Genomic DNA, 13,016 nt, shown 5'->3' with positions numbered 1-13,016 from the left:
CCCAAAAAAATAGAATAATATCAGCACCAGTTTGAGGTCATACAGACATTGTGCTACTGTGTGTCTCTGCAGGAATTTCTCAAGAAAGAATTCAGTGAGGAGAATATCTTGTTCTGGCAGGCCTGTGAATACTTCAGTCATGTCCCTGCAACTGATCAAAAACAGGTAAGTGCACACAGCATGAAAATACACGTGCAGTCACAGCTTTTCTTGTGTTCTTGTTGTTCAAAATGAATCTCTGATTGAATCACAGATGTCTTTAGAGGAATGGTTCTGAACATTTTTTAAACCTTACAAATTCAATGAGCCTAAGTGACATTTCTTTTTCTAAACGGCTTCAGTTGGATTCATTTAGATTTTGTGAAGGGTTAAATCTATGCTCTATTCTGTAGGAATATCTGATTTTCTATTTTCCTTTTAATACGTTTTGACCTTTAACGATCTAGAGCTCACTTTGTTAGACTGAAACTGTCATTTTTGGTACAAGAGGAAGGTCGTATTTTACTAAAATTAAATCTGCATTGTTGATGGCTTTATAATTTATTTATAAAATGAATAAAACAGTGTAAGATATGGAGACATGTACCACTGGGATTTTTTCTTTTTCTGTCTTGGAGTTCATCTCTAAACCTTTTCTCTGCAGCTGTCCCAGCGAGCTGGAGAGATCTACAACAGCTTCCTCTCCAGCAAGGCCACAATGCCGGTCAACATCGACAGCCAGGCCCAGCTGGCTGATGATGTCCTCACCTCCCCGTGGCCCGACATGTTTAAGACACAGCAGCTACAGGTACGGAAAAGACCGCAGCAGTCATCAGCTCACTTTTAAGAGACCTCAATCTTTCTCTTACTTAAATATCTATCATTCAAGACTTTTTTTTCCCTTGGAGGGATTCTGTTTGCAGTATGGGGTTTGCTCTCATTTAGCCTTTACTCACTGAGCACAAGCATGTTGGGTTTTTCCTTCTCGTGGCCATCTGGGTTTGTTTACAAAAGGGCTCAGAGCCTTTACTAGAGAGATAAACACAAACTGGCATACACCCACAGACAATCTAGCGCATACTGTAATCTCAGACACATAGACATGCAGCAGTCAGAGATGTGTATATATCAGACGGCACCCGCGCATGATAAAAAACTGTTAAGATGCCTGTCATAACAAAAGCTGTAACCATATGTTAACACGATTTTATTTTTGAACATGCGTGCCTCTTTGAGCACCTTCCCTCTTTGTCCATCACTCATCTCATCTCCTTCTCCTTTGTTCTTTCTCTTTACGTCTTCAGATATTCAACCTGATGAAGTTCGACAGTTATTCCAGATTCCTCAAGTCCTCCCTTTACCAAGAGTGTATGCGCGCTGAGGTGGACGGTCGACCCCTGCCGGACCCTTATCACATTCCCTGCAGTCCTGCACCCTCCAAACACAGCGCCAGCTCTGACCGCTCCACCCTCTCCACCCCCAAAAAGGTGAACCTGCTGCTTTTAGGTCTCAACAAATGAACTTTTTTGGAATATAATAGTGTGTGTGTATGTGTTTATATGGCTAATCGGTAAAGAAATTATTATTTATATTTGTGTTTGTTCTCTAACCTTCAGGAGGCCAGAAAGCAGAGGTCAGGGAGGTCCCTGAATGAAGACAGCAGAGATGAGAGCGCCGACAAGAAACGGGGCATCTTCTTCTCGTGGTCACGCAACAGGAGCTTCGGAAAGGGGCCAAAGAAAAAAGACATAGGAGACATTAACCTTGGTAAGGAATCAATTGAAGTCTCTGTGCTACATAGTTAGAAACTTTTACAACACAACTTTTGTTGATGTGTTCTTGAACAAGACACCAAATCACTGCCAGCTCCTGAGCTGAGCTTCATGCGGGGGAGGCGTGTAGAAACACAGCTGCCCTGCAGTGATCAAAGTATTACACATTCTCTACTGGCAAAAAAAAGCATACTTTTTAAAACTGTAACAATCTTACACGCTGAAGAAAGAGATATCCAAAAATCACCAGCTCTATAGCAGAATATTGAAACGGTGAGTTAAAACATTTGTAAGGACATTTTGAAAATTACATTATCATATCATAGCTTTAGTTTTTTAAATTTATTTAAAGTCATATTTTTGGGCTTCATTAGATAGAACAGCTGAAGAGAGACGGGAAATGTTTGGAGAAGAGAGAGGCGGATGACGGCCTCCATACATAGGGCGCTCAAAATAACCGTTCATTTGTTTCATTTTAAAGGCATTTTTTTTCTTCCGCTTTACGTTTAGTAGCATGCATGTCTTAAAAGGTCAGTAGTCGTACTGGTATGGAAACAAAGATTCAAAGCTTCTGTGAGAAACTTTCAGTTTGTGTTGATTTTGGTGCCCCCTGTGGACAAAGCAGTGCTTCTAATCTCTTTGCTGATATTGTACTTTAAATATGTGAGTAGTCTTATTGTTTTTTAACAGTAATATCTAATTTCTGACTCTTTCCTTGTTAGAGCGGTTTCCGGTATTATTATATAGAAATAGTCAATAGCTCATTAAAAGGTGTCTTTATAACTTTCATTCTGTTTAATAACCAGAGAAAGATCCTCACAGGAGCTGTAAGATTTACAGGCTTTTATTTATTTATGCAGGCATTGTAATTGTCTCAAGTGTTTCTTTTCCAGTGATATGTTTAAACCTGATATCACCCTTTAACATGAATATCTCTCACTGAATGAAGTGCCACTCAGATTGAATGTAACAGCTGCTGTATATTCACAAGCATCTTTTTTAATGACTGATACCTTTATGCCTGCCAAGACTGTGACGACAATAAAACATGGAAAGCCGTTAAAAGTGATGTTATAGCTTGGAACAGTGTTGATGTTGCATTTTGTGAGTGATTTCTTTATTGTGAGTAGTGCGCACACATGTCTTATTTGCATGAACTCTTCTCCCTCTGTGCAGACTACTGGGGCAGTAATGGGCGGAGGGAGTCCCAGGGCTCCTTGTCGTCTGGTACCAGCCTGGAGATGGCCACTTCCTGCTCTGCTGGCAAGATTGAGGTAAGATTCCGCGGACAGATCGCCATGGCAACAGTGAGCCTAGTGTCTGGTGAAATCTTCATAACAGGCCAGAGTTGTGTAGTTTTTATTTTGTAGTTATCAGCCCACTCAGTTTTTGTTTATGGATAGAATAGATAAGAGGGTGAAGCTATGATTATGAGAATAACTATACATGTTTAACATAACCAGTCATTCTGTGTTGAACACGATGGACTGGATTCACTCAAGCACTGAATGGTTTTAATCATGTCTCCTCAGGCTGATAATCGCCACTCAGTTTCAGTATGGGAACGCTCCCCGAAACACTGCAGCGTGGTGCTACCAGACGGTTCTTGCTCTTCCATCACTCTTCGGCCCGGTGCTTCAATCAGAGACGTCCTTCAGGATCTCTGCCACAATATCAACGTCAACATTGCTGCTGTCGACCTCTTCCTGGTGGGAGGGGAGAAGGTAAGAGGAGGTGGACACTGTCTACAAATAAATGATGAAAAGAACAACAAATATTAGAATCTGGGTTTTTGTGCAAGGTTGGCGTCAGCTTTGCACTTTGGTAGGCTTAGCTCATCCAAACTTTCGCTTGCCCACCCAACCAGAGGGTAACATGTTTGTTAAGCCAATTGACAAATGGATCTCCAGAATGCCAGTCAATTTCCAACTTTGTGATTGGGTGGGCAGCCTACATCCAGCAGGTATATTTGCTGTGAGACAACCCCTTTGTGGATGATGTTTTCAGACACAGAACCAGTGCAAAGACGGAACGAGCAAATACAGAGGCTCACTCGTGTAAAAAAAAAAAAACTTTAACTAACTCTGACTCGATGATCCAATCCCATCTCTGATTTGGAAAAATCAGAGATGGGATTAAGCGACTACACCAGATTTAGTCCTGGTACCTTTTTTTTTCTTTTTTTTTTAAATTCAAGTAAGGACTTGATTACCAGTCTTTTAGTAGTTAAGAGTAAGACTATCATAGTGTTACAGTTCATCTGAAAATGTTGCTTTAAAAGTCCCAGTAAACCGTCTGTTAGCAGTAGTTCATAACTTGTTGTCGAAGAAAACATAAAGCATTAGTCTACAATGAGAATGATGGCACTTTTAATCTGGCTAGAATGTGAAATTAACGCAGGAAGTGCTTTAAATCTATTTTTTTAAATCAATTAAGTAACTCATTTATGGTTTCTTTTACAGAAATATAGACAATTTCATGGTTAATACACCAGAATACAGGAAATAAAGTTCTGAAAAACCCCCCCATTCACACACACACAGGCACTCAAACATACCAATACTCAAGCAAAACCTACTCCCTAAGTACACGCCACATTTCCTGTTTCACACTGAGATCATACATTTAGCTTAATCTTCAGGGATAATAACCTCTTGGTATTGTACAGACCCCTCCACAGAATATTGCCACCTGACATTTTAACCTGCCCAGTGCCCACCCTGAGAGGGTAGACTAGAACCCTCCCTCTTTTTTTTTTTGTGCAAAGCAGTGAACAGATACAGATTAAAAAATAGAAAGCACAATCTACAGTAATTGGAATGTCACAAAATGAATGTTTATGAAATATTAAAATGAAAAATAAAACATAAATCTTGTTTGACTTTGTAATTGAAGAGCAATACAATAGATATAGATCTGAAAATAGAGCACTTCCCAGAGCCCCTTATTGATGTAGTAACTCTCTCTTTCTGTTTCCCATAAATTAAACGTCTTTTTCACTCCTTAAACATTGTTTATTTCTTCAAGAATCACCATTCTAAAGAGCTGAATTTGACAGAGGTGAAAATAAATAAATATAGAAGAGAGAGTGGAGAGTCATCCTTTGAGTAGCTACAGAATGCTGTTACAGTTTGTTTTGTTCTTGGTGTGTAATGAAACCTTTCATTGTTTTCTCTTCATAGCCTTTGGTGTTGGACCAGGACTGTTTGACCCTCAGCGCACGAGAACTGAGACTGGAGAAGCGGACTCTCTTTAGGTATGAATGAGCAACATTTGTTACGATTATCTTCTTCTTCTCCCCCATGTATTTATGTCTTTTTAACATTCAATTACTTTGTACTGTTCCTAGATTGGACCTGGTACCCATTAACCGCTCCGTGGGACTAAAGGCCAAACCCACTAAGCCAGTTACAGAGGTCCTTCGTCCCGTTGTGGCCAAATATGGCCTCCACCTTAGCGATCTTGTGGCCAAAATTGTAAGTCTTCCCTGGTGGCTTTAGAGCCTTAAATCTTTTTGAAGCTCCTGTGTGTCCAGGGGGCGGCGTGTGCAGTGTGTGACAGGGCCACAGGGTGGAGCATCGCGGTCAGGGGAGGGAAGCGACCGCATCCTTTTCCATCTGAAGCACGGTGGTTAGCGCTGTGAATCAGCCCAGCCTCCAAAGATGGAGCCCCAGGGCAATAATTAAGGATGACGACATTCCTCGAACATGCCGACTCTTTACTCCTCCCTGAGGATTTATTTTAGTCCTTTGGGTTTCCAGACATTATAATTGTGTTATACAGCAGAGCAGAGAGACAGTTTATAAATCAAACTGAGGAAAGAGAAACGTTGACATATTTAGATTTCTGCTCAAATGGTGAAACTGCAAACATGTTGAACATGAAATTGTGTTTTGATAGAGCGGAGAAACTAAGCCTTTGGACTTGGGGGCCCCCATATCGAGTTTGGATGGCCTGCGGGTTGTTTTGGAGCGAGCAGACCCAGCTTCAAGCAAAGGTAAGACCCTTTGACATGATATTTAAAAATCCAGGATGTGTCACAGACATTTAGTACAAGTAGACTTTAGTACAAGTTCAGTGGATTACAGACGTTGTTTTTCCCGCTAGAACTTTCTTTACCAGGTTAGAATACTGAAAAGCAATGTTCTCAGGTTACTTTAGTCAGGATACCATATTATTGCCATTTAGAATATTTCACTGTATGCTAACTATGCTTAACATTGCAGTAGCACGCATCTCAAATTCAATATTTAAATTGTTTGACTGATGTTACCTCTCAGCAATAAAAAATGTAATCGTTCGAGTTACAAAAAGCTTAACTTGTATTTTCAGTGTTGCCTGTTTCTATAATTAAGTTTGATACTTGGTGTCAATTTATTAACACATTTTCTCAATGTAAAACATCCTAATGCTACACTTGATTTACTATGGATTTGTCATGCACACCTCTCTCTCTGTCTCTCTTTCTAACAGACAAATCCAAGTCTTCCTCCTTAAAGGGCCACCCTCCAACCAGGAGCTTTTCTGCTACAGTGAGTCCTCACACATCTTCATTTTCATTCAACATGTCTCAAAACTAAGTCAAGATGTGCTTTGTCCTTTTCTATTTCTGTGCTGCTTCTGCAACATCCAGTATTATTTGATAACAGCCCAAACACAAATCTTTATTAACATTGAATTTGGTGTGTATTTCCTGATTTTTTTGTTGCCCTAACACCGCCTGTGGCTGACTCACTCGCTCATATTGCTTCATGCTATCGCTCCGTATGTAGGCAGATAGCACTTGATCTGGATGCTAGCGAGGTCAGCTATGACACAGATGGACCAAGCTGATCTTTACACGACGGTCTCAGTAAATGTGGACACTCCGCTCAGTAGGGTGCTTGGCAGCTCATGCTTGGCCTCCCTCCCTCTTCCTCTTCCTCTTCCTTCTCTTGCTCCTCCCCATCCCCATCCCTCCATCCCCTAACAGAGTGCATTGTTATTGTTGCATCTGCAGGGAGATGAGAGGTCAACACCAAAGGACTTTTCTGTGAGAGCAAGTGGACCAGACTCAGGACTCCCAGGGGAAAAGAGAAAACAGAAAAAGATTAATATAGATGAAGCCGAAGGTAAAAGCCCCTTTTCCTTCTTTCTTTTTCTCTCTCTCTGTTCTTTGACCTGTCGGTGGATTTCTTAGCTTTGCTTTGCCGCAGGACTAACTGCTTTAGTATCTGACAGCTCTGACGGGTTACTTTCCATGTTGAGTGAGACTGCTTTGCTGCATGTTAAACCAGACTAATGCTTTTCTCTATTATCCTGTTTGGAAAGTTAAATTGAAGGGAACTTGTTCGATGTGCTTTGCAGAATTCTTTGAGCTGCTGAGTCGCGCACAGAGCGCCCGAGCCAATGACCAGCGCGGACTCCTGAACAAAGACGACCTGGTCCTTCCTGACTTCCTGCGCCTCTCCCCCCCTGAGCTGGCCTGCTCCACTCCAGAGTCCCTAAAACAAACCCGGGAGAATGGCATCTCCTCACGGGGCGCTCTATCTTCCAGTCTTCGTTCAGAGAGTCTGGACTCCTCGCTCAGCTCCAGCGCCAACGGACACACTGCGACCAGGCGCTGCCTCTTACCCCCTCCACGCCACCCAACTTTCGGCACCCACCTGTCCCCCATCTCCCGACCTCTAGACACCCGGCCAAGCCTCCGCACTGTAGAGGAGGACACCCACAACGACCTAACCCTAGTAGGGGAGGGCGACATCAACAGCCCCAACAGCACCCTGCTGCCGCCTTGCCCGTCCCCGAGGCGGTCCTTCGAGAGCAGCATGCCTGAAGCCAACTTCACCCCGCCGCCACCTTGCTCTGAGTCTCAAGACTCTGGAGCAGAGGGAAAGTCCAGCTCAGGTATTTCTACAGTGTAACAAACCAGTCCTCTGTGTGCGTGTTTGTGTGTCTGTTGATTGTGCGTGTGTGCGCCCTCCGTCACACTGTGGTCCAAACCTGACCACAAATTTATATAAAAAAAACACTCCCTCTACACTGACTCTGATGCACTTTAAACACAAATTGACCTTATTCACACGATGGCCATTTCCTCCTGCGCCATGCCGAGGGTAAGGAGCTTGAATTCATAATGTGCTGCTGTTTTCATGGTTGCTCGCTGTAGAGAATCGGACAAATCCTCATAATTTCAAGTCTTCTCGATTGATCAAAAGACAATGAGGAGTGAAAAACCTAGAGTAACCCTCTAGGTTTTTCACTCCTCATTGTCTTTTGAACAAAACTTTTAATGACACATCAGCAACCATAGCTCAACAGATATTGTTACCACGGGCTAGCTGATATTAATGTTGGCTGTGAAACGGCTAAAATTAAACAAAATTGACACAAATGAAACGGTAAAAATCCACTGTTATGCTGGACAGGAAAGACTGAATGTGAAAATCAGTTTGATAGTGTGAGACCATACGATACAAAAGGCATTCATTACTGATAACAGAAACATTTGAGGCTGTAGAAGAGGTCTGAGATATAAATAAAAAGCCTTTATTTCAGATCATTCATTAACATTAACATTAGTTTTGTAGATATCTTAAGCTAACATTTGCTTAGAGTTACCAAATATGTTGTTTTAACTTGAAACATACTTTGATGTCATGCCAAGGATGGACAGCTTAAATTCTCTTAGAAATACAGATTAATTGAACGCTTAAAACTATATTTGTGATCAAATAGTTGCCGTCTGACGGGCTCGTTTTAGCTTTCAATCACTTTCTAACCTGTATTATTGTTAGCTACAAAATGGCTAAAAGGTCAATTATAAAACAATAGCAAAAATTGTATTTCTAGTTAACTGTTTCACCGGCTAGGAAATAATGGACTGCTGCAGTTGCATTAACGTTTATTAGTTATACTACACCAAAGGAAAGGCTTCAGTTACTGGCTAATAGTAAGTTTAGCTTGGAAGTGGTTGAATGCTAAAGTAATTAGCTTTCAAATATTTTAGACATTCTAACCTAAAATGTGGCCGCCCCACCTACACAAGCTATGACTGTTTTCAGATTCTCTCCATTTCTACAGTTCGCTTCCTTGAACACACCAGTCAAACATTTTGAAAGCCTCCGAGCGTCCTCCGTCTTTGTGTCATGTCAGGAAAAATGTCCGCTGTGGGAATACGGTCAATTAGTAACTCTTTCTCAGTTTGCCAATCATTTAGACTGGTTTGTTTTTTGATCAAACGTGGCAAACATGTATGTGACTTGTCTTAATTACACTCGGATCAACGTGTAAATAGTGATGTGTATATTTTGTTCAGTGAGTTATGTTTACTTTGATGTCACTTCCCACAACACTAATTGCTGGGTTTATCCGAACGACTGGAATGTAATTACTCCAGTTAAATATAATGTTTATTTAGAGGTTTGGGGTGCAAGAGATATAAGTGATGGCAGTTTGTATGAACATTAAGAATATTTGCATACAGATGAGTGACTGCAGTGAGTGAATGTTGTACTGGAGATTTGAAAGCGATAAGATTAGCAGCTGTTTCCTGACGTTATGAGTTTATTATGTACAATTAGAAACGCATCACAGCAAAACCAGAGCCCTGAAATTGTTTTTCATCGTTGGACCTTCAAATGCAGAGCACCCATACAAAACAAATACTGTACTCCTCTCCATCATACCTCCTCTAGTTGAGAGCAATTCAACAATGTCAAAGCCTTACGCAACTCTCTGAGTCACCAAATGGTGTCAGCTGCTTCTGTGGCAATTTGAGCAATCGTGAAAATAATTAGTCATGGGGGGGGACAAGTGCTCCTCAGCGCTGGTGACATTGTTGAATCGCCCGTCATTCTTTATCAGGGTCATCATTCCCTCCTTTTCAAGATGCCTGTTGTAGATAATCACTGCCAATAAACTCTGTACCTGTGATTGAGTAGATCTAATAAATGTTAGAATTTGAAATCACTCTCGTCTGTCTTTTTACACGTTTTGTGAGCTCCGTTTTCTCCCACCTCCCCCTCCTCTGCATGCCTTCCTCGCCCTCCATTAGCTCCGTCTCATTTTGTCTCATGGCTTCTTCCTCTCATCCGCTCCCACTCATTTTCTGTACTTTTTCTGTGTGTGCTCGTTTGCACTGTGTAGCTGTGTGTGCTGTCTCTGCTCTAATTGTTGTTGTCGTTGTGCGGTCTTGTTACGCATTGCTTGGTCTACCTGCTGTTCGGTTTATTTGATGGGGGTCACTGCTGTGTTGTGTGTAGCTTTGGCGTTTCATTGCGTTTTGTCTTATTTAAAAACTTTTTAAAGCTTGGGTTTGGAGCGCAGCAGCGGTATTGTCTCCTGCTGATTGGTTTCTATTTCTGTTTCTGGTCTTTGTCATTTTCCTTGCTTCTTCCTGTACCTGTTTCAAAGATTGAAATCAAGAGGTGAAATGATTTGTAATGGTGGTGGTGGTTTTCTTTCAGTTGAAAGCCGAAAGCTTTCTGTGTGCACACATCCAATTAGAGACCCATTTCCACTCTTGGCTGGAAAAGAACACCCAGGAAACCTTCTATGAATCTCCACAAAGAGAGAAGATAATGATGGTGACATTCTTCTACTTCAAAGTGCTTTTCCTGAAGGAGAACACCTTTATAGAAACAGCCAGCCTTTAAACGTAAGCTGATATGTACACAAGATGATGAGGAGGAATCCAAGCCTTTCAGCTCCTCTGCAGACTCTCCTTTTTTTTTTCTTTTTTTTTTCTTTCTGGTTGCTAAGTGCATCTTCCCACCATCGGGCACCATGGTAACCTTATCCACCAGTTGACTGAGCTACAGATAGAAACTGTCACTATAGGTTTTCATCCATCTTCCATCCTCTTTCGCTCTTTTTCTCCCCATCCCTGAAATAGAAACAAAGCTAGGAGAGACGTATTTAGAAACACTGGCTGACTCAAATGCAGACGTAAAAAATGCAGCCACTACTCTCCGCTGTTCCACTTTTTAGAGACGCGATGAAGTTTTTATATTTTGTTTGGAAAGTCTCGCTCAAAAAAAACGTAATCATATGTTTCAAAGGCAGCCAATGAACAAGTCAGAGCCCATCAGTCCAAACAAGTGAGCAACAGTTCAGCAGCAATTATCCTCTTTTACTGTCAATCACCATGACTGCAGACGTCCCTCTCTGCGCTCTGTATCACTGATAAACTGACGCCCTCTGCTGTTTCAGGGGAATAGATATCACTGCAGGATGCATCACTGACTCAGAGCCTTAAATCATACGGTGTTGAAAAAGAAGGAGAATAAAGTCAAGCTGCTCATGCTCACTCACACAAGGATCAAATATTTAATCTCACCAGCAAATTTTGACAAGCTACTTAAGTTAATTCATGGATTCATGGGGTAACATTGATATCTGCTTGTACCAAACTTAATGATTTTATTGATAGTTTAAAATATCTTGCACTGCAAACAAATACACCTGAACCTCATCATTTTAAACGGCAGCTCTAGAGCAAGGCATCAATACTGACAGTGAATCTGTAGTCTGCAGTGATCTGATGGTTGTTGTCATGCATCAGGGTTAAATACGTTTTTTTAAAAATCCAACCTCTTCTACTGAAAAAAACAGAAGCGGCTTAATTTGTTGCCACTTCTTAATCATGGCTGTAATCACTTCAGAAGCTGGGGTTTGTGGGCTGAGTCAATAGGGATTAGGACATCCACTAGGGGGCGACATTACACAGTGTAACTCCATTCACATGACTGATTTGTGTTGAACTTTACATCTCAGGAAAAACATGCCATTTGGTGAAATCCATTTTAGAAATATAGAAAGTTATGTATTTTTGCTAAAGTTTTCCTTTTTCCTCTGCAGTCAGGTTCATAAGTCAGCTTCTCAGGTTTTAATTCAGGGAAAAGTTTGGGCCCATACGGAGGAGTGCAAAGGAATCTTCTGAGTAAATTGGACATCTACCCGATGGCGAGGTTATCTCTCAAAAGTGCTCTGTAATGACTCCCTTTCAGCAGAACACCAGAGGGGACATATGGCTCTGCTTGCCTTCAGGCTCATTTTCACTCTCCTCCTCCTCCTCATGTCCCTTGTGTCAGCTCTCCAAGCTGGCAGCCGCTGACCCTGGGCCAGCCTTATCATCCATGTGGCCGTCAGAGACACAGATCTTTGGCAGTCAGCCTCAGCGAGGACTGTAGCTGGGTCTTTTCCACCCCGGCTGATCGGTGTCAGCTCCCGGCTGCTGCCATGCTGAGTGGCAGGAGTAGCTGCTGGAGGCATGGTCTTGTTAAAACGTCTGTATCAACGAGACATCTCCTCACACGTCTCAAAGGAATCAGCAGCTTTAACATTTAAAACCTCAATTAGGATAGCCGTAAGGAAAACACAGGAGTTATTCCCATATCATTTTAAATGTTTTGAAGTTCAAAAAATCTCTCTTTCTGTCCTTCAAAATAAGAGTTTGCAAAATCAGTCAAATATGATGTATGTCATATAAATTGTATGTAATCCAAAAACTAAGGTAAAATAACTAGATAAAAACAGGTACTGAAGGACAGAGGAGACGCTATCATTAATTCTTGATGAGGAAACACAGGAGGTTAAAATGTAATAAAAGTAGATAAAATGAGATTCAGTTAAAAGCTAGACTAAAAAGGTAGTCATGAACTTGCTTTGCCTCATTTACAGTGCAGGAGGAGCTCATGTAAGGAGTGTATCATCATCACTGGTAATAGTATCAAACTGTCTCTGCCAGTCCTGTGCCCGTAGCTCACTAGCTTAGCTTCTCTGCTCATGCACAATAATTGGTATGTATGTAGTCGATGGTCAGGATGTGAAGAGAATTTCAACGAGTATAACAAATAATTGATCCAAAACAGATTCCCTACTTTACTTGTAAAAATGTAGCTCTTTTTTCCTTAAAAAACATTTCTGCACCACAAGATTTTTCAAGGACTGTTTTAACCCCTACATAAACATCTAGGTTAACTTTTCTTTTTCCAAATATCAAAGGTGAGGGGTTATTCATACATTTAATTATAGATTTTTTTCAATGTATTTTGAACCATGAAGAGTTAAAGCTGCAGCGTTTTCCTCAACAGTTAGAAGCTTGTGCCTTGACCCCACGCGGCAACCTCTGGTCTTGAAAAACGAAGCAATTGCGGAAGTGCAAAATCCTGCTGTTCCTTGAGTGTCCACTTGAGGCTGGCTCCAGGAACACTGGAAGTCACATACACATGACTGGCAAAAAGCCCTTAATACATAAATAAACATGTTTACAGCCTGGTACAA

At 41.4% G+C, this 13,016-nt stretch overlaps 1 protein-coding gene across 8 annotated transcripts in view; it reads left to right on the top strand.

Moving 5' to 3' along the window:
- Positions 1-13,016, top strand: part of LOC132958133 (regulator of G-protein signaling 12-like) — a 41,478-nt gene that overhangs the window by 24,427 nt on the left and 4,035 nt on the right. For all 8 annotated transcript variants that reach the window (XM_061030755.1, XM_061030753.1, XM_061030754.1 and 5 more), the window contains 12 exons: positions 73-165; positions 644-787; positions 1,284-1,466; positions 1,596-1,746; positions 2,928-3,025; positions 3,284-3,475; positions 4,934-5,007; positions 5,101-5,227; positions 5,652-5,748; positions 6,225-6,283; positions 6,751-6,862; positions 7,098-7,637. In XM_061030755.1, the coding sequence (XP_060886738.1) occupies positions 73-165; positions 644-787; positions 1,284-1,466; positions 1,596-1,746; positions 2,928-3,025; positions 3,284-3,475; positions 4,934-5,007; positions 5,101-5,227; positions 5,652-5,748; positions 6,225-6,283; positions 6,751-6,862; positions 7,098-7,637 (1,870 nt within the window). The remainder of the gene's footprint in view (positions 1-72; positions 166-643; positions 788-1,283; positions 1,467-1,595; positions 1,747-2,927; positions 3,026-3,283; positions 3,476-4,933; positions 5,008-5,100; positions 5,228-5,651; positions 5,749-6,224; positions 6,284-6,750; positions 6,863-7,097; positions 7,638-13,016) is intronic.

This window comes from Labrus mixtus, chromosome 23, assembly GCF_963584025.1.
Source record: "Labrus mixtus chromosome 23, fLabMix1.1, whole genome shotgun sequence".
Lineage (NCBI taxonomy): Eukaryota > Metazoa > Chordata > Actinopteri > Labriformes > Labridae > Labrus > Labrus mixtus.
Note: the sequence above shows the minus strand (reverse complement) of the source record. Positions and strands in the feature narration are given on the sequence as shown.